This window comes from Ornithodoros turicata, chromosome 2 (genome assembly GCF_037126465.1).
Source record: "Ornithodoros turicata isolate Travis chromosome 2, ASM3712646v1, whole genome shotgun sequence".
Taxonomy (NCBI): Eukaryota; Metazoa; Arthropoda; class Arachnida; order Ixodida; family Argasidae; genus Ornithodoros; species Ornithodoros turicata.
Genome location: NC_088202.1, coordinates 86,121,993 through 86,144,002, shown reverse-complemented (window position 1 = coordinate 86,144,002; position 22,010 = coordinate 86,121,993). Strand labels below are relative to the sequence as shown.

Here is a 22,010-nt window from a genome sequence, read left to right as displayed (position 1 = left end):
AAAAGAATACATCGAATAAATTTTTACTAAGTGTGGATTTTTTTTTTTTTTTTTTCTGCTGAAAAGGATTGGTTGATTGGCATTGGGGAAGGGGGCGTGAACCCCCCTCCCAGAGTTCCAACATCATCTATGAAAATTGTGCACTCTTTACTCATAGGTCGTCACGGTTTTTTCTCAAACATCTGTCTGTCTGTCAAACATCTCTGCAGTGGTCTGCAGCATTTGCATATAGTATATATGTCACGACTTCGTTTTCGCGGAAGCCTCCGGAGTGGTTGAAGAAGAGGGATAATGAAAGTGTTCCACTCCTTTTTCTTTGCTTCTTTTGTTTTGCAAAAAGTACGCGCGCATCATTAAACGGGTGGGCCACAGATGCCATACCGGCCATACCTTAGCAGGAGAGGAGTGGCGAGGAGGCAGCGGAGCAGCCTGCAGCGGCGCGGCGCCAGTTGAGTGGTCTGCACGTCAAAGTGTTTGTGTGTGAGGTCTTTAAACTTGCCCAACGTGACAAAGTGACTTAACCATCTGGCAGTCGAATGGTGAGTGACACTGAAAGCGCATTAGTCTTTATCGTACAGCTCCGCTATTTTAGCTGTCGTGTTTGCTAGGCGAGCAACCTACGTGTAACTTCAATGACGTTATCTAAGCCTAATAGTTTGTCATTTTTAAAACACCTCGACCGCATTGAACTCGAGCGGTGATGAGTAAGAAAGTTTTTGAGACGTGGTCGTTTGCTAACAGACTACATGCCGAACATCGCATACCGCGGTTGTTCTGGTCGAATAAAAGGGGCAACCTTCATACCTGTTTGAGGTGCGGCACTCATTTCCCGCATGCCACACCACCACTCGGATACGACATGTCCAGTTTACCTTGACACAGCGGCGTTCGTGATCTACTGTGAGCACCTTCGGTAGGGCACACCCAGTCTTTTATTAGCATAGAACACATTGACTGACATTACTGATTTCGTGAACACGTTGCATGCTACTTAAAGTAAACAGCGCTACGCAGAAGACGCAAGCGGCCACTGGTCGTAAACTCGGTTGTACGGGCAATCGGGCTTGTACTGCTTGACAGCCACGCGTGGAATGGAATCCGAGGTGTGTGGAACTGTGCAGTAGTGCAGTAGATTCACAATTTCTTGTAAAAAACTCAATCTAGTGCTTCATAGACCCGATCCGGTCGTGGTTACACTCGGAGACGTTTGCGCAACACGATTGACCTGGATGTGTCACTTGATATCATCCTGTGTTGGAACATGCAATAGTACACAGAGATTCGTAGTTTGGGTAGGTTATGTGCACCTGCTGTGGGCATTATATAATAATAATAATAATAATAACAACTTGTATGAAGAGAACTCTAAACCATGCAGCACATAGTCAGCAAGTAGGCATTTAAAACTGTCGAACTTGATACATCATGAATAAGTGTAAGACTTCTTGACTAGTATGCTTTTGCATACTAGGTTGTCATGACCAATGAGGTGATGTTACGAGATTGGAAGTATTTCGAAAAGCTCATACCTCGAAAACCATTAAAGAGTGCTGCTTAGATAGCTGTCATGAACTGCAAGAACTTTTGCAATCGCTACACTGGTCCCCCATATATTATTTTCTCCTCGAATTTGCACGATTTTTGTGGGTCTGTCCGTGGTAAGTACAGGGGGCTCGAGCCCCTCCGTGGCTACGCCACTGACAGGGCATTGATCTGGCACCAATCTAGGTGGGGGGGGGGGGGGGGTCCAGATGTCTTAACTCCCCACAATTTCTGTCATCACTATGTGCTTCCATTTATCCTAGGCCGTGTATGTAGCATGCTGTTCTAATCTGTGAATAACTCAAGGATAAGAACAGTTGTGTGTATGTGCAGTGTTTCTACCTCTATGTGCTACACATGATTATTGCATAATAATATGAAAGACACAAGGCCACATTTCCACGGATTCTTTTTAATTTTACTGGATAGGATATTGTTTGTCTTAATTACATATGTGTAAGCCCTTTAAATTTGCCATGCTTTTTGCAGTTCATCCAGTTTGCGCTACATAGAGGCTGTAGATGCAGACTCGGCCTCTTGCATCATATATCCGATCACGGCTATGTGACCTGAGCTGAGTACCCCCCATGGCCCTGTACCTAACAGAGCCAGGGGGAGCAACATCACCTGGAAACCCCAAGCGAGCTGGAAGGTCATCTCCTGGCAATGACCTTGGCTACCATACACTTCTTGGGCCCAGCTGGTCTGACGTTGAGACAACACGTGCTGTGACACCGCAGTCTCCTCCCCAGCTTCCTCCCCAGCTTCCTTTCGACCAGCTGCCTGACAGTGTTTTGCTTAGAGTCCTAGGATACCTGTCGACAAGTGAGCTGTGCAGTTGTGCACGTGTCTGCCGGCGCTGGTACTTCCTCGTCTGGGAGCCTCAGTTATGGACGTCTATTACGCTGTGCTCTGAGGAACTTCCAGTGGATCAGGGCTTGAGAACACTGTTTCGTCTCCTTGGAAGAGATGCTCCAGGTGTATGTGCTGCTGTGGAGCGAGTGGCGCTCAGTGGCTGTTCTCGTCTGACTGACCGAGGGCTGAGTGCGGTGGCGAGACGGTGTCCACAGCTGCAGGTGCTTGAGGCTAGAGGCTGTTCATTAGTAACAGATGCTGGAGTTGCAGAAGTGGTTTCCCGATGCCTCAATCTCGAGAAACTAGACCTCACAGGTGTGTGTCTTACAGCTGGTGTTTCTTCCTCTTGTACAGCATACTCTCGATAAATTCAAACTCCAGGGGACCGCAGAGTATTTCAGTTACCAGAAGTTCATCTAAATACGAGTTGCATGACAATATGGTGGCTTGTTATATGGCTCGTTGCTTTTTTTTTTTTTTTGCCTTTCCTCTACACCAGCCTGATCAGAAGTAGGGACACATAGTATAAACCATTGGTAAAAGGCCTGTTCCGAAGTTTATTAATTAAATAGTCTGCAAATGAAGAGAGATTTAAAAGAAACTCACCTATGGGTGTCTGCTTAGTCAGTACGCAAGTCCTCAAAACAAAATTTTCAATGCCAGCCTAAACAAGCAGTTCCTTACGAGACCTTTCTTTCGCAAACAGACAGATTCAGAGGTGAGAAATATGTTCAGATGTGGGTGCCTCAAGAGAAGGTGTCAAGAATATGCAGGAGCGGCTTTCTGCTGGTATTAAGCAGCATCTTGCGAGGGAACAAAGAGTATGAATTAGGCAAAAGTGATGTTTGTGTTAAGCAGCTATTCAATATATATTGTAAACATAGCCGCCTGAACAAAAAATTTTAATTCTATATACTGTATTTTAGACATAATGCTGGCCACCTTTTGGCAGCCAACGCATGAGGGTGTAAAAGGTGGTACAAATACAAGAGCAAATACAATGCAGAAAGCCAATACCAACTGTGCAGATAGTAATATTACAACATACTCTGTGCATACAAAAGGAAAGAAAAGGCGAGAGAGAAAAATCAGTGTACAGACAAATTATATTCACTCTGAGGAACCTGTTGAAATATGTACTGTCCGCGATACGGTCGCTTGTGGCGGAGTGATCCCCTGTCGGTGGTGTCGCGCTCGACGGAACTATACCAATACCGACTCCGAGGTGAGACCATGCTCAACTGCGTGTTCTGTACCACCACCTGTCGGGAGAGATAACGGAGGTAACCGTAGGATAGTCAGGCGTCGTCTGTTAGCAGAAGCAGCAGGCTTCCCTTCGTGTGCGAGCCAGCCGATAGCGGATCGCTCCACCATGGGTTGGAGATTTCAAACAACCGTGTCGCAGACAGTACAATATTAGAATACACTGCTTGAAACTTTCCAGTCCAAGATTATTACAATACACATTACATTATATTTTAAACTTTTAACTTTAATTTTTTAAACTTTCCAGTCCAAGATTATTACAATACACATTACATCACATTACATTACACAAGATATTACAATACACATTTGTATGCCTCCATTTCTGAGGCAAAATTATTGGTATCACCCAGTGCTTCCCAAACTCTTCTGCCCTGTGACCCATATTACAAATACAAAATATAGTGAGTTATATAATAGGCAAAATATACTGAGTTCCTTGGCTGTGTTTGTCTCCTAAATATTTCCCCAAACTCGGGGATATGTTGTCTCCATACATACACCAGCTGGCTGGCCTTTTGTTCCTTTCTTCAGCAAAGTATAGCGTCGCATGAACCAGAAAGTCTTGTATGTTGCTCTGAATTAATGCATCTATAGCGTTTTGTATTTTGTTTTATGTTACAACAAGTGAATTCTATTTGCTGCAATATGATGTGGTTTTAAACACTGTCTTCTTTTCACGATGACGGTCTGTCCTGTTACAAAACGCTTAAAGGTACTGTAAAGCAGTAGACAAGCATGATGTGCCGGTGATGTGACTAGAGACTTTGTTGCTTCTAAATACCATATGCGGAACCATACGACCGACAACGTGCTATAAATATTTTTAATTTGCCATGAAAGATGCGGCGTAGTGAAGCGGTGCGACGCCTAGTGTCAAACAACCCCCTGTACAGCGGGCAACACTGAAAATTGGTATTACACACTATGACATCGGAAATTCGTTATTTTAGTAACCATATTATTAGTTTTCCTGTTTACCTATGTATTCTGAAACCCCTGTTTTTAACCTATTAACCCCTGTTTTTGCGAAGTAACCCAGTGCTGGCCGCTGTTCGATGGGGGCTCTCCCTACTTCTCTGCTGCGCCTGCGCGCTCCTTTTGTTCGCGGCCTCTTTCGACTGAACAAACTCTCTCTGTGAACCTCTGTGAACAAACAAGTCCCGACGCTGTCCGGCTTCTTGAACGTCTGACACATTTTTTTCCAACGGCTCAGCATTTCAGTTCCGTTTATCCTCAGATGTGGATTGTTGTGTGGATTGCAGGGGCGGATTTTATGGTGGATTGTGGTGGATTGTTATGTCGGGCCCAGTGTTATACGCATGCAATGTGGTTGCCGCCGTATGTGTCAGAACTACGGATTCATTTCGAATACCTAGTACAGTGTTGCCCGTAATCTTTAATTGTAATTTTCTAATTAACTGCACCGAAGATTGGAATGAAACTTGCACAGTTTTTGTCCTGGTGGCTTGAACTACCGAATAGCCACACTAAATGACATTTGATCGGTGCTGCTTTACAGTACCTTTAAGACAGCTTCAGCTTCGTTAGGGCTTGGACAGCACATTGGTAAACTGGCACACATTAAAGAGCACCTACTTAAACAAAAAACACTTTCGGGGAACCCTTAATCACATGTAGCGCCTCGATCTTGCAGGGTGCTACCAAGTTACCCACATTCAGCAACACCTCATCGCATCTGACTCACTGTCCGGACGGAGCAGTGAGGGAAGCAGCAGCAGTCGCAGCCACCATTTGAATCTACAATATGTAGATTTGACAGACTGTCAAGGCATAGAAGATAGCAGTATCAAGACACTCGTACGACATTGCCCGCAACTCACCCATCTGTTTCTGCGACGATGCTTGCGCATTACAGATGCTGCGATCAAGTATATTGCTAGCTACTGTGTCATCCTTAAGGAACTTAGCATCAGCGACTGCTTACAGGTGAATCTCATTTTTCTTCTTCCATCCAATTTCAGAGTGTCTAATGCCACAAAATGTTGCCTGGAGGCTTCCAAGTACTTGACTGCCAGCTTGGCTGGCACTTGTTTTCATCTCCCAGTGCAGCTAAGAGGATGTGCTTTTGGTATATATCATAATATCATAGGACAATGTCCTGTATAGCACGAAGCTGCCATTTTCACCAATATACCCATTAGTTTTTAGTGGACAATAATCATGTGGACACGAGATCAGGCCCTTGCATTCTGTTGCATGCTGCAAAACACCAAGTGAGCTTTTGAGAAACATTTAATTAACCTTTTGATGAGTCGTGGGGGGAGTAAGACGAAAGGTGTTTAGAGTGGAGACTATCACAGGAGTTGGGGAAATATTGACTGTTATCTCAAGTACTGCTGGATTATGACGTACCTTCAACGTCAGTGAGATGTTGCGTCTCCAAGGGAAACACTCACGCCGTCCGAAGGAGGATCGACACAGGAGTGAAGTTTGTGAGAGGCAGCTCGGTGCTTCCGGCTGCGTTCTCTGGCAGCAGGAGCACAAATGGGAAGCACTTTATCAGAATGGTATGATGAAGGAAGTTGTTAAATTGAAGATCAGTAATGTGATGTCAGCCATTTCAAACAAATAAGGCGATTGGCTTATCATGTTTCCGGATCTGCTACATACCATGAACGCTACGAATCAGTAATATAGTGCACTCCCCGTTAATTTGAACTGGAAGGAGACCGAAGATTTGTTCGAATAAAGGGGAGTTCGAACTAAAGGGAGCCGCTCCAAATGAGGGCTTGATGCGTTGGTAGCGTGTGCTATCTACGTCGGAGACGTGTCACGGCGAACTAGTCCTGGCACACGTTCGCGGTCACGCGATGGCGGAAATATAAGAGGCTGTTTCTTTGCAGCATATTTATTTACAGACAAGCATTAAAACAGCTCAGGATAGAAAATAATCTTATATGCACTTGCGTTAGTTTTTTCAGCCACAACTCTATAAACATTGTTTAAGATGCTAAGCCCAACCAAATCGCGCACCACGCAAACGCGATTATCGTCAACCCAGTTTGAGAAAATATAAAATTGCTCCCTTTTTCTTGGCCATGTAGCCGTCAAAACAGCTAGGCTTGCTTGCTTTGCCGACTACATGTAAGCGGTGCCGTTCCGCGGCGGTCACGTTTGCGCACACCGTTACAGTGATTCATTGTTCCTTTCCTCTGGCAGAAGTATCGCTTTTACGAGAAACTGACTTATAAGTGACAAGTAAACTTAGCATTTAGTAAGTAAAAGTGTCCTTGACACGCCAGCGCGAGGCCGGTATTTCCGTGCCGACACGTAGTCTGGAGTTGGGCATGGCCCTGCAAATTGTTCGAATAAACCGGTGTGCACGTTCATATCTTCAAATTACCAGGCATTTTCCCCCATTGAGATACACACGGCTTTCTCAGGATCCGGGCGTCAGATTGAATTATCCGAAAGTTTGAATTAAGAGTCTCCGAATTAACAGGATTGCACTGTATTGAATTCGGACGTTAGTGTCAAAAATGACCAGTATGCTGGTTCACCTGTCACAGTACACTAGTAATTGTAATGGAAATGTGGGAGTGCCGTGCTCGACTTGTTGAGCAAGACATGGCTAAGGAGCTTAAGATTGTATTGGACCACAACAAGACTGTGTTCACTGCTGAAGCAGTGTGTCTTCATAAGACATCTGAAGGTTTATCTACTACTAGGGCAAGAATGGAACTCCCAAAGTTGTCTTGGTTCGTGTAGAGTTGGCGCTTGCTCGAGGCAGGCATTATACTCATTCCAGCAAGCAATGTGAAGGACTGCAATGCTCCCAAGGGAAGCATCAGATATGGTAAAAACCAGCTCCCGTGGATCGCTTTCCACGCCGAGACTGAGAGGTGACACGGGTTCGAATCCTGTCACCCGCTGTGCAGTCTGAGGTTTTCCCTGGGTTTTCCGAAGACTTTCCAGATGAATGTCGGCACAGTTCCCCTTGAAGTCTGCCCAGGACGCACACTAACTCTCCTGTCCCCCACTCCATCCTGCTGTCCTCTCTCCATCTGTCCACGTCTGTACGCCGCTCATAGCCACAGTTGCTTTGTGGTGCTAACACAGAATTAAAAAAAAAAAAAAGATATGGTAAAAGATAATGTAAAAAGTTGTCATGTAGCTCTTGTGAGCAAGTGGAAAGCAACCAGGAGTCTTGTGCAGCTGGAAAGGAACCACTTGCAGCACCACCAGAAGCACTTGTTGAGCAAATCTTTTGAAGAGTACATAGAACTTTTCTCACTAGTGGGCCACCCCACACTGGACTCCCTTCTAGATAACTTTGCTTGTTGCATGAAAGTAGAGCCCCTAGCGAATCATGGTACTGACCCCCTGACATGTTCGAATTAGAGTTAAAAGGTATCCCAATCTCAGACGTGTTGTACTGAGCATACTTTGAATGCAAACTGGAGGCTGCAACACTGAGTTGTCATTCAGTAATCTGAGGTTTTTGCTAGGGGTGTGCGAATCCGAATATTTTAAGTCGAATCGAATATCGAACCGAATGAGGGAAAAAATTTCGAATACCGAATCGAATATTGAATATTCATGCAAAATTTACAATATGTGACTTTTGCACTAAAAGTTTCCATTTTGTAGCCCATGGCTTTAGTGTAATTTTTCTGGCAATAACTGTCACAAGAGAGACATGCAGTTCTTCTGTTTAAAGCCCCTACTCTTTAATTTTACATGAGAGTGCTTCCTGCTTTTCAGGTAAGCCTACACTTACTGGAGTACTGGAGTAGTTACCTTCATTTCAAAATTTTATGTCAGGCAGTACCATGTTATATGGATGAGGCTGTAATTGTTTCAGACAACCACAGGCCATTTGTGACACAAACGAATTGGCATCCTGCCTCAGCTTTGCCATGAACACCCTTTAGTTTCTTTGCACTCGCCCTATTGCACTACTGAAATTTTAGACGTAAAGGACATCTTTAAGACACCCTTCTTGTTCGTGGGCTGTAGTCATTATTCAAGAGTCCTAACTTTTTAAAGGCAATCTCACAGACGTCAAATCAAAGTCCCTCGTCGGCACTGCTAAACTTCATGTTGGAGGGGCGCCACCCCTTCCACAGATGATGTCTACAAAACGAACTTTGGATAACGTTATCTTAAACGAAACACCGTGTGAAACACTGTGTTGGTCCTGCAGCAAGAGCAATTTCGTAAAGCAGGCTTCACCTCATGCACAGAAGCATCAGGTGAAGCCCACTTTCGGGTTGTGTCGTTCATATGGAACAGCCGAATATTCGAAAACTCGAATATTGGATATTCGGTTCGCGAATCGAATAGTTCGAGCGTTTGATATTTGATTCTCATTCGAGAATTCGAATATTCGCACACTCCTAGTTTTTGCATAACCTGCACACGTCCAGCATGAGTGACAAACTGCCGCATTGATATCTGCGAGATATATACGATTGCTGCAGCACAAAGATCGTGCATATTATCATTTTGAGCAAAAGCCCAACTTCTCCCCAAATTCAATGTGCTGAAATTTTTTTCAAAAATGAATTTAGGGCATGTATTTATTCTCCAAATTCTGAAGGAAAAATCATTTCCCAAAGCTTAAGGTGTTCCACTACGAATGTTTGAATAATATCTGTATTGGGCAACATATCTGGGCATGGATGACAACAGGTGTGGAGTGAAGCCTAGGAAGCATGTCAAAACGGTTTTCTTTTTATCCTTGCCCCTTCACCACTATGTCATGAAGCAACCAGATTGAACTAGCTAGGGTCAGCATCATTACCCCCACCTCAAGTTCTCAGCCACTGGTTCTCAATTTACACTATTTGATGGGATCCATGATCTTATCAGCACACCTTCAAGGAACCTACTCCCAGCCTAATACAACTTGACACACGCACTTTTGCAGAAATTTGTGTGGTGATCTGAGCAAAATCAAGTTTACGGAACTGCAGAATAGCATTTGCAGGACCTCTGCTGGGCACCACTGTTGTAAATATCAAGAGGTGTCATTTGCTGTATATTCTTAGGTGTGCACATAGTGTTCACGTCTGCTGGCACCTAAGTCTCCGGGTGGTTGAGCATGATAGTTTAGTTGCAGATGATGGTACGGAAATATATTGGACATGTAGACATATTATCTCATCACCGATGCAGTACGGGTGTGACCATTCCTATTACAAAAATAGACTGTCTTATATTGTACTACTGATGTACATATCTCCCTGTACACTTGTGCTGTAGTGTATTAATGTGAGTTTTTAGCGATGTTGTCACTCGTATAAAATCGCTTCTAACTGGCGCTGCTCCGCAGAGGAGAAAAACACGACTGCTCTCTTAGGAAGATGGACGAACACTACTTTATTGTACAACAGACGGAAATAGAAGAGCGTACATTGGGAGATATCACCAAGTCCAATTCGGTTAAAGTAACGTTCCAGGCCCCAACCTGACGCGTATTCGGTTACATACGCGGTCTTCTGTTTATGTCTGGCCCTTGGTCGTCTAACAAGTGTCCGTTCGATTCGTTCGTTGTTTCGTTTTTGTATCATGTACTACAGTAGGCTCTCACTAATTCAGATTCAGATATTTCCTACTTTCAAATCTATCAAACAGGTTTTAAATTCTTGTTTAGTGTTGGTAGTTTTCAGCTTATTGAAATGGTGCTTAATACGAACAGTGCTTTCACCTAATTCATACGTTTCGTTCCCTAGTAAATTGTTCCTACGGGAAGAAAACGGTTCCCGCTCGTTGGAGTCACACTTGCCTTTGAACACATTGCTCACCTCTGGATATATCTGGATGCTAAAGAAGAGTCTCAGAAGGGAATGCTTGCTCTGGCTGGCTTTGAAAATGTTCTTTTGTGGACTCGTGTATTAACGAAGCACTCAACCATAGATAGTTTCTTTTAAGTACCCCTCCATTTGTAGACTAGCTGTTGAATTAATAAACTTGGTAACAGGACTTTCATCAATGTTTAAGGTGTTTCCCCACTTACAATCAGGCTTGTCTAGCGGAAAGGCTAAAAAATTGTAGCTACCAATATAACAACCCATATTACTGTCTTGCAACATACATACAGGGTGTCCCAGAAGACGTGTTATTGAAAACTACGCCACGTAGAATCATGCGGTCAACAACATTTGTTCTTATTAGGTTTTTGCCACCTCCTGATGTGAATGTCATGTATCGTGTGTCATGTTATGTAAATATTTGCGAACTGAACTTTGGAAATTTGCCAAGTAAAGGTCACACTTTTACCCCACCAATATGAAGAGCATGCCGAATGTAGTCAATTCATGATAATTGACATTGGCATTCACGAGTTATCCCATCAGGAAAAATAGTCGAATGTCATGGTTTTCGGAGCACCGGACCATAACGCGCGATGACTTTGTGAGCGCAATCGCTCTCAGTTTGATGAAAGGAGGTTCCAAACCCAACCCACAGAGTGATTAGTAGAAAAAGTAACAGTTCCTGAAATTGGGAGAGGGAAAGTGTTCCCAGCAAAAGTCGGACGTGATAAGCCATGCCTATATTGTCTCTTTCTACGATGCTGGTGTGGGCTGGGTTTCCAACCTCCTTTCGTCGGACTGGCAAAGATTGCGCTGAAAAATTCATCGTGCGCTATTCTATTCTGTGCGACCTCCGTAGAGCATGATGTTCGGCTATTTTTTCCGATGGGATAGCTCCTGAATATCTCTGTCAATTATCATTAATCTGACTAAATTAGACAAGCTCTTCACATTGGTGGGGTAAAAAAGTGACCTTTACTAGGCAAATTTCCGACTTAACCTCGCAAAAATTTACATAATTAAACTTACGTTACACGACATTCACATGAGGAAGTGGCAAAAACCCAGTAAGAACAAATGCCATTGACCGCATGACTCTAGGTGGTGTAGTTTTTTTATTATAATTCAATGACACGTTTTCTGGGACACCCTGTATACAGAGTGTTCCAGAAAACGTGTCATTGAATTATAATATAAAAACTGCGCCACCTAGAATCGTGCGGTCCACCGCATTTGTCCTTACTAGGTTTTTGCCACCTCCTAATGTGAATATCATGTAACGCAAGTTTAATTATGTAAACTTTGGCGAACTGTGTTTCCAACCTTCTTTTGTTGGACTGACAACGATTGCGCTGAAAAATTTGTTGCGCGCTATCCTGTGGGAGCTCTGTAGAGCATGATGTTCGGCTATTTTTTCCGATGGGATAGCTCCTGAATATTCCTGTCAATTATCATTAATTTTAGTAAATTAGACATGCTCTTCACATTGTTGGGGTAAAAAAGTGACCTTTACTTGGCAAATTTCGGACTTCAGTTCGCAAAAATTTACATAATTAAACTTACCTTACACAACATTCACATCAGGAGGTGGCAAAAACCTAGCAAGAACAAGTGCCGTTGACCGCATGACTCTAGGTGGGGTAGTTTTTTTATTATAATTCAATGACACGTTTTCTGGGACACCCTGTATATTCAGACAAATTTCCGATATCTCAAAGAAAAATCTGTGGTACCGCAGAGTTTGAATTAATGAGAGTCTACACTGATTATGAATCTATATTTAATTGACAAAGCTTCCTTCTTCTCACCAGGTAACAGATTTTGGGCTGTATGAGCTTGCGAAGTTGGGCCCACACCTGCGCTACCTAAGCGTGGCAAAATGCGACCAGGTGTCCGATGCTGGAGTGAAGCAGGTGTGCCGGCATTGTTACAAGCTGCGCTACCTCAATGCTCGTGGTTGTGAAGCTGTTTCGGACGCCAGCCTCGAGGTACTGGCTCGGTCGTGCCCACGTCTACGTGCACTCGATGTGGGCAAGTGTGAAGTTGGTGACCGTGGCCTAGCCACGCTGGCACGACACTGCCCCAACCTGCGTAAACTGAGCCTCAAATCGTGTGACAGAGTGACAGATCGTGGTCTACAGGCCGTGGCTTCATTTTGTCGTGGATTGCAGAGGCTCAATGTGCAAGACTGCTCTAGTATAACAGTGGAGGGCTACAGGGCCGTGCGTCACCTCTGTCGAAGATGCATCATAGAGCACACAAATCCAGGCTTTCAAGGGTGACTTTTGTGAGTGGTTTGCTTCTATGAGATGATCAGCGTCCGAAGAGCAATCTTCATTTTTCAAAATTCATTTTCGTGGGGTCTTTTATATGTCCCAAGTTCCCAGAAATGTGAGCAAAAATTAACATGTACATGAAGTATACCTAGGGCCTTGTGTTTTAGGGTTAGACCCACTTTTACCTGCAAACCCCCGCAAGGCTAACTTGGCACAGTGCCAGTTCAGCCACCAATACTGGCACTGGAAAACGCTAGATACTGCAGATTCAGCATGCCCGTTGTGCGTCTTTTGTTCCTCTAAACTGCGAGAAGTGCTGCTGCTGCTTTCTCTCTCTCTCTCTCTCTTTTTCTTTTTTTCCTCCCGAAAATTTGCCTGTTTCACCCGAAACTACTATGTTTATGGCTTCTGAAATAAAACACGATTTTTGCTCCCTTTCCCCGATTTTCAAAACACGCAAAACCCGAAAACACAAGGTCCTAGGTATACCTGATAAATTGCCTTGCACTAACATAAAAGGAAATCCAGGCAACATTAACACCTGTCTGCTTCCTGGAGGAGGGTGACATTCCTTAGGACAAGGGTTCAGGGTCCCCAGATTTTTTGAATTAATCCAAAAAACATACAATGATAAAATTTAAAGCAACCCAGGTATTACAGAAAAACTCCACTTCGGAGGCTTCCAGTAACTAAGAACTCTGCAAGAACAGCCATGCCCTGATGGCTGGTCAGTGGAGCTTGCTTGCTTTTGTGTCATGATTGCCTCACGTCACTGGTTATCAGCCCCCTGCAATAGGGAAGGGTGGGTCTGTTGACCCAAATTTATGGTGAATTCGAGTGGTCATTTCGTGCAAACCTTTTTTGCCAGATCCCAAGCATTCGTGCTCGCTTGGTCAAAGCGCAGCAATCTCACATGTTCGTGTGGCGCATTCCGAGTGACAGGAATTTGCCAGCTTGCTTTTTTTTTCACTCGGCCTCGATTCAACCGGTTAGCGGGTTCCCCAACTATATCTGTTTTCGTCACATCCGCACTGTGAGTGTGGCGAGAGCCCGCGTTGGCCCACATGAGGAGTTCACGTGGGTTGACAGACGACGAAACCGGTGACGACGAGCGACCGCGATGCCCCTAGCGTGATCCAAGTGAGTAAAACAGCTAGATTCCTGGCACTCATGTTTGGGTGGCAACGGTCACGTGATCAGGCATGGCCGCCAGACTAGCAATTTCCGAGCGCTAGGCCATGTTGCCATGAAATGACTACCCGGATTTGCCAGTAGTGTGCTACAGCATGTGTGCTTAGCAATGCATAAAACATCTGTGCAATGTGGGTGTACATCTTCCTTGCCAAGATGCACCTCGACATTGGAGACACTGGGCAGGGTACCCTATTTAGTGACTCTACTTGACATTAGTGCACTCTGTGCTCATTTTGGCCATTTCTCAGGGAAAGCATCCAGGGTCGGGGGTTTGCCATTGCCTTTTCCTGTGGAACGTGTTTTCCTTCCTGTGAAAATGTGCAAGGGAGCACAGATGGCACATAAATTGTCTTCTTGAGAGGGAAGGTACTTGCTGCAACGCAGACAGGTACAAAGTTTGGGTACAAATGAAAGCTGCCTGGTGACCATGTCAAGGAATATCCAGGTTTCAAGATGTTCACGTGACCAGGTGATCGTGATGCGGATGTCATTATGTGCAAGTGCTTCAGCATAACAGTAAGCGTTTTTGCAGGACGACTTTTCATTCTTTTTGTGCGTATGTCTTCTCACAGCCACTGCTTTTTCTCAGAATTTTGCATACTAACTCGTTGTAAAAGATAGACTTGGGAAAACCCTGAACCCTACACATGACTTGGATTTGGAAAGCGCCTTCTTGTAAGTTCAGACCTGACAACTTCCTAAATGCAGCTGATGCATGCACGCAGGTTGCTTGGAAAAGGGTCTGTAGCAATCAAGCTTTGTTATCAACTATATTCTGAACTGTAACAACCTGGAGTGATGTTGCATACATTGAGCTCTGTTAGCACTGCCATACGGTGGCGTAGTCAAGATGCACTGCCACTTCCGAAGCCATGAATTGTCACACTAACACTGATAACCTTTTCCTTTTTTTTCAACGAATTGTGCCAATACAGCAGAGCTTCTTACTCTTTTTCTAGAGCTTTCGCTACATTTTAACTTACTGTGATAACTCACACATTACCAGTTTGCAGCAATTGGTTCTAGGATATCGTAAGGTACACCTGTGGATGCATACATTCGAACATAGTATACATTGTACTCCATTTCTGCCTTTTTCTTGCCTGACCGCATTCCACGTTGACTTGCTCAGGTAATCTGCTATCTAGTTTCTCTGTGAAGGTGTATCACGGCAGAACGAGCAACGCACATTGGTGGAGCCTGAATCTTTCGGGAAATTTTTTTTTTCCAAATTTGGGGCGTAAAAATCGGGTAAATAAACTTGTGCTCTAAATTCATGCGAATTCGGGTGAAAAAAAAATCCAGTATGCTAAATTCGGGGAGAAATCGGGCTCTCTTACTCAAATTAACTGTACGGTTTGGTACAAACAGTGATGTAACTGCCTGACAGACAAGTCAGTGTGCATTCCTACAGACATCTCAGTGAGGGCAATTTGCGGGGTAAAAATCGAGTTTCACCCTAAAGAGGCAACCTTCAATTTCGGGTGCAAATTCGTGGTAGAATTGGGTTAAAATCTAAAACTTAAGGCTCCAAGTATAGTATAGTGTTTCAACCTCAAACGTCATGTGAAGTGTGCCACAAGATCATTGTCAATATGCCAGAACAGCATGATGGAGTTTGCCAACAAGTGCAATATGATTCCTACGTACCAGATGACATAAGGTCACCTTGCACAGCGGTTAGAAGGAAAAGGCTGAGGTGTGAAATCACAGGTATTTTAGGTGCAGATTGTTCTTTCACTGAACAGAGCATAACAGCCTTTGTTTAAAGTACCGGCAGCTCCTGACCCCAATCTTTTCTGTCTACATTTTTAGAGGAATGTGTTCATGATATACAATCTTACCATGAAAGCCTGTACAGCAGGCATAGAAATCATGAGGGGAGAGGCAAAGGGAAAAGCAGGAAGAGGAGAGAAATGAGGGAAAGTAAAAGATTTGTAAGGAGGTGATGCCCTTTTGCCATGTCAAAGTGTGAGAGCTGCCATAATAGGCTGTTTGTGACACGTTAACACTACCATATCTATCATTGCAGCTCAGTTGTTGAGATGTCCCTATATGTTACCTTTGTCTCTAAGCGCTATGAGCGCTCTGTGATCGGCGGCCGTGTTTGTACGTCATGGAGACTTGCAAAGGATTAACAAAGCAGAAAATCTTCCAGGTAATTACACTGTTCCTGCTCTGGTGCTATCCGTCACTCAAAATTTTCTGCTATAAAACCATATTGAGCGACGTCAAACTAGCAAACTACCTCACATATGTGCCTTACGTACATGTGATGCTTTCATTAGTGTGTCTTCCAAAGAAGGAAAATTTGCAATATCACTTCCTGCACTGAAACAAATTTAAGTGGTACATACGTAAATGTCTTGCAATGTCATGTTACTATATTTCCATTGCAGCATTAGTGCTTAACCTTTTTGTCTCTTTTTTTATGCATTTCTTGTTGCAGCTATTTTGCTTTACTATCTATACTTTGCATATTTTATGCAGTTTACCTTTCTGTGGTCTTTGTTGCCATTCAAGGCTGTTAGGGTCTTAACAAGTTGTGATATGCTAATTGAACTGCGTGCCTCAAACTGTATTTTGCCTCTCAGCAGCAGGTAGCATAGGACTGTGCATAGAAGGAACAGTTTACATACTGTGAGATGGAGTGACATGAGTTTGCCATGTATTGTGCCTTAGGGTTCAGTGTTGCACTACTTGGAGGGATTTCACATTTTACTGATTTTTCAGTCACTCACAACGTTTTTCATCTGTGTGTACACAATGTAAAATGCTTACTGTAATGCATTTAAAGGTGAACCTTTGGTGGAGCATCACCATTTGTATGTGCTATGGCAGTGACATGTGTAAGTGTGATGGTACTAGGAATGCATACTTGAGAGATTGGAGCCTTATATTATAAAATAATTTATTTTTAATCTATGTAGAAACAAATCTGTATTGATGTGCCTTAAATGAGTCTCACAAGGTCTGTGTAGCTTGCAATTTCTCACATGCTGTCACAATGCTGCCGGCTCAAAGCAAAGTGAAGCAACCAGAGATTTTACCAGCACCGCTCGCATACACACACACAACCCTAACCCCCTACTCCCCCCCAAGAAAAAGCTCAAAAAAGGACAGCAGATACGGGCATCGTCCACACAACCCTATGGAATGGACCTATTTTTTCACATACGCGTAGTGTCTCAGCGGTTCTCCAGCGAACCACACTCAGCGCGCGCCAAAACAAACCCATGTGGGTAGCACGAAGGACCAAACCGGCCCAGAGTGGGACCGACAAGCTAGCGCCGTTCGTGCGGTCTCTCCACTGGTCCCCACTTCCGTCGGCCCCATACTGCGTCATCAAGTGAAGACGGAGATAATCCTGTCCGGCGCCTCAAGGTCATGCGCATTCGTATAGGCCGCTGTGAAAAAGGCCCTTTCCAACACCTTCATGAGATGAAAATCCTGTGGAAAGCAACAGCTGGGAGTGGGTGGTTAACCTAGGGTGCTGAAGCAGCATGACCAACAGGCCGAGTGAACTTTAACGCTGAACTTTGAGCACTTAGGGGCTTTTGCCCAGCGTTGCGAATTTTGTGGATAGTCCGCCAGATGTAGCGGATCTCATTAAGCATCTGAGGGTGCACATTTATGTTTGGCAGTTCTGGATGTTCTCTGAAGAAGCAACAACATGCGGAACCCATGGGCTGTGAATGTGGCCATGGGACGATGTGCTGGAGTAACGCTAACTGAACTTAGTCTATTTTTCGTTACACGTTTCAGTCTGTTTCTTTTCTTTCTTTTTTCATCAACTTACTAGCAAACACTGTCATTGAAACCAGTCAATCGATAGAGTCCTCCTCAAGAAAGCCAAGCATTGCATAGTAGTTAGCACACTCGATCAGCAACCGAGTGGTGCGTGGTTCGATTCCTGCCGCTGTCTCGGTTTTTCAGTGAACCATTTCTAAGCCCGGACTACGCTGCAGAATAGCAAGAGATGGTACTGAAATGACCCAATGCCGGCATTGCCGGTGTGTGTTTGGTTCCAGATATTCGGACCTGAAGTGACATAAACAGCACAAAGCACAAGAAGGCAGCAGCACAGCGCTTCGCACCCCGACCCGAACATCGGATTTCTATTGCTGAACGCATTTCAGTTCTCACGGTTTGTGGGAAACCGTTCCCACACTGGGGGCGAAGCCCGTTCGTTCCGTCGTCAAGGGAAACAAAAAGACCTACTGTGTGTTCCCCGCAACCAGATGGACGAGCCGTGGCCCCACGTTGGGCGCCAATTCCAATGGCTCGTCCGTCTGATTGTGGGGAACACGCAGCCGGACGCTTTTTTTTTTTTTTTTTTGCTTGGTAACAATACGATCCCCTTGGTACTCTAGTTGACAGGTTGGTTCGCAGTGTTTGATGATCGTAAACTGATTCCCATTGTCGCGACGTGAAGAAAAGAGTCGAAGACAGGCAGCAGGAGGAATAGCCAGTTTACTGGGCAAGAGCGCGACTAGAATGAACGCGGGTGAAGATGATGCGTGCCGACGAGCTTGGCTGGTCACGAGGGCGTGGCCTAGCATCGTCGTCAGCTACAGGTACCCCCTCCCTGGACCGTATGCCGGCGAGGTATGAGACGGACAGAAGGTAGGCCGGGTGCCCAATGTACCGAACGTGACGGATGCACCGGTGAGGGCGGGCAGGGGGACGAGGCACGAGAAGGCTCGGGCACCGGGGTGATGGCAGGCAAAAAGGCAGGCTTGACCACTGATCTCTATGTATAAAGGCTGGATCGCGTATGGGAGAGGGGCTCGTGGGAGAGAGGCACGCATTCGGGCCGCCATGTTGGTGGGCCCTAAAACGCTGCGTGTGCCCATTGGAAACAATGGGAGGCAACAGAGATTGTGAGTATTTATTGCGCTACAGGCGTTGATCATTGTTTGTCGTCACGCGATTTTGTAAGGTGCCAGTATACTGATGTATCCTAACAGTGTTTCGCAGGTGCCCTGCATTTCGATTCTTAATAACGTTATGTTTTGCATTCCGAAACTAGACCGTCACTGCAGTGCAGCGCTGGGAATTGTACTACAGCACGTTTCCCAGCCAATATTTCAATAAGAAACGATGTGAGGTTAACAACAACCATGTATATAATATCCCGTGCTGCGTTCTGGACAAAAATTGTTCCACAAAGAACGGTCCCAGAAGGGATACCCGCATGGTAGAAAGAAATCGCCCCGTAGAATCACAGCCGTTGTTTCAAACAGGCGTATGCGTTTAATTTGATTGATATCAAGCAAGAAAGGGTCTTTTAGTGAACGACAGTGGTGTCTTCGATGTAATGCGTCGCAAATATGAACACACCGAAGCATCCCAAACAATTACTGCACGCAATTAGATTACGCTTAGGCCAGTTAATCTAGGTGTTGATGTAAACTTAAGAAAGTTATTTAGTAAGTGGTAACACCTCCTTGAGACACAAAACTTATATCCTTTTGAAGTACAGCACTTCTTTTTTCTTCTTCCTTCATTTTTTCTGATTATTTGCAGGTGAAATTGAATGTCCTTCTCGCGTACTCACATGCTTTTGCTGAATAGAACTGCAGCGTGAACAAAGCTGCGTAAGGATGGGGGCCTGCCATCCACTGCTGACTTTGTCATGCTAGTTATGTGGAGCACGTTGCAAAAAATGCAGCTGCACATCTGAAACTCCAATCATTATCATCGTCATCTAAAAGGGAATGTGGTAGCACTGCTGTGAAACCAGGCACGATTTCTGAAAACCCTCTATGGCACTTTCCGCAGTTTGCACACTTTTCTTCAGCGTCAGTCTCTCTCATAGGAGTCACTTTGCATTAACAGTGACTCCCATCTTACATTTTCATGTGCGAGGGCTCTCTTGCACTACACATGTACGGTTTCCCAACTGCAACATGACGATTTGGAGCTTGAAACTGGAGCCCTGGTGTTCCCTGTGTATGAAATGATACCAACTGAATCTTGTCAAACGTGATGTTTAGTGGAAGATGGCTTTCTTGGTTGTGCATTCTGAGTGACAAAGATTAACACGATATGCTTTTGTAAAGATAAGTGATGTTATGCTCTATGAATAAAGAAAATATACATTTTTCAAGTTCAACATTTATTCTGGCATATACGCATTTCAAGATACAATGAATGCGCAGGGAAGTGACAAAACAATACATTTATTGTTTTGTGACCTCCCTGCAATGACAATATATATCACAGAAATGACAACGTACAGGTACACTATGTAAATTTGTTGCACCCAATTTTCATACATGCTGAATTTTAAATTTTTGTTTTGCTGCCTATGTGTTCAGTGTATTACAAATTGCGTAATGCAAACAACACTTTGTTAATTTCAAGCTTTTTGCTCCCATCCAAGATATTCCTGTCCTGAAGGAACCGCCCCTTCGACACCATAAATATTCAGTAGGTTTCACTCTGGCAGGCCCTGCCACTGCAAATTTCCTGAATTGAAACCCTTCAATCTGTGTCATAACCTTAAATACATCAATATTTTTGCAAGTAGTTTACATGCTGGAGGACACTCCTCCTGCAGCTAAGGCAACTACGGAGAGTTCCAAGAGCCCGAAGGTAAACCTACAGCTGCATGAGTTTGATCAACAGTAGTGCATTCTCAAGAAATAATTTTCTTCTTATAGCATATATGTGCATGCCCAGTAACTGAAACAATGACCACAGTTCCGCAACGAGTTTTAATTCCTGAGGGTGTACACTGTAGAGGTGGGTTAGATCTACAACAGTTAATACAAGGTATTATATACTATGAATCAGTGATGGCGACTAAGTACTTCTACTATAACTACTAACTACTTTGCAATGGAGTAGTTTAACTAGTAGTTCAACTACTTTTCAGGCAGGGTAGTTAAAACTAGTTCTTTAACTACTGCAGTGTAGTTTAACTACATCTATAACTACTTAATGTTGTCCATCAACACCAATCCCATTCTATAACGTTCTAAGACCCCTAAATATGAATCACAAGCAGTGATAAAAGTGAAAATTTAGTACACATGCACGGCACAATTGCTCTGCACCTCCGTTCTCATCAAACAAGTAGCTCAAGGTAAAAATCGGAAGCACAGCCATGCCGTAAAGCTTGCGGCAAAATCGGAAGTAGTTGGCGCCTGCAGTAACCTAACTACTGTAGCCAACTACTCGAAATAGTAGTTTAACTAGTAGTTGCACACTACATTTCTGCAAGTAGTTGATAACTACTTTTAACTACAATCAGGTAGTTTAACTACATGTAGTTAACTACTGGCCATCACTGCTATGAATACCTTTAAAAATCTCATGTGACACATATGCTTTTACTTTTTGGAGGTGCTGCGGTGATCGAAGTTTGTGGGCACTGCTCAGGTTTTGCACTGCTCAGGTTTTCCACCCATTTCTTGCGTATGTCGAGGCAGCTGTGAAGGAGAGAACATTTGTTAGGTCGCAACTAGTTAAAAATAAATATGTTGTTTAGTAAAAGCATCGCATAAATGTTTAAAACATCAGTTTAAAACAGGGTTTACAATCTTGATATCTTTTAAAAATTTCAACGTTTAAACGCTGTTGTAAAAGAAATTATAGCTTCATCACTAAGACACAATGCTGGGTGAAGGGGCCTAAGGTGTATATAAAGCTCTTTGAAGTGATGTGTTCCATGATGTGAACATGTAAAGAGAATGTACAAAATTGAGAGAGGATCACCACAGTGCGTGCACTGGGGTGGTTCCTCCTCGTACAGTAGGAACCCGTGAATGAGGAACATGATACTTATCTGTAAGCTCGATCGCATCAGACGATGACAAAGGTGATGCTCGATGACACAGACGATCCTCCGGGTAGCCCCCGTGAGGAAACCTGTATTGAGGGACCACACTGCTGCAAATAACACGACAAGATACAAATTATTATTATCGCAACAAGCTGACAACATAGCTCAGACACAAAGGCGGTATCCAAGTCACACCACACCACCGTTACGTAGGATTCTTTGTCACAAATCAAACCAAGGCACAAAATAATACCAATACAAGAAAAAGGGTGACTATCTTGGTCTTATTATGACGTAATTGTC

At 44.1% G+C, this 22,010-nt stretch overlaps 1 protein-coding gene across 2 annotated transcripts; it reads left to right on the top strand.

Annotated features, from left to right (window-relative positions):
• The first annotated feature begins 366 nt into the window (after nucleotides 1-366).
• LOC135385662 (F-box/LRR-repeat protein 7-like) lies at nucleotides 367-20,027 on the top strand. Of its 2 annotated transcripts, none has more exons than XM_064615115.1 (4): nucleotides 367-539; nucleotides 2,032-2,712; nucleotides 5,321-5,613; nucleotides 12,257-20,027. In XM_064615115.1, the coding sequence occupies exons 2-4, from the start codon at nucleotides 2,130-2,132 to the stop codon at nucleotides 12,725-12,727; spliced, it is 1,347 nt and encodes a 448-aa protein (XP_064471185.1). In that variant the 5' UTR covers nucleotides 367-539; nucleotides 2,032-2,129; the 3' UTR covers nucleotides 12,728-20,027. The 2 variants fall into 2 exon arrangements, with proteins under 2 accessions (XP_064471185.1, XP_064471186.1); XM_064615116.1 differs by lacking the exon at nucleotides 367-539 and adding an exon at nucleotides 622-913.
• Nucleotides 20,028-22,010: the final 1,983 nt, after the last annotated feature.

Bases quoted from the DNA above. Each gene is read 5' to 3' on its own strand.
- LOC135385662 (XM_064615115.1), top strand. From the start codon at position 2,130: ATGGCCCTGTACCTAACAGAGCCAGGGGGAGCAACATCACCTGGAAAC. The intron at 2,713-5,320 runs GTGTGTGTCTTA...TCGATCTTGCAG, and splicing joins CGAGAAACTAGACCTCACAG to GGTGCTACCAAGTTACCCAC. The intron at 5,614-12,256 runs GTGAATCTCATT...TCTTCTCACCAG, and splicing joins GCATCAGCGACTGCTTACAG to GTAACAGATTTTGGGCTGTA.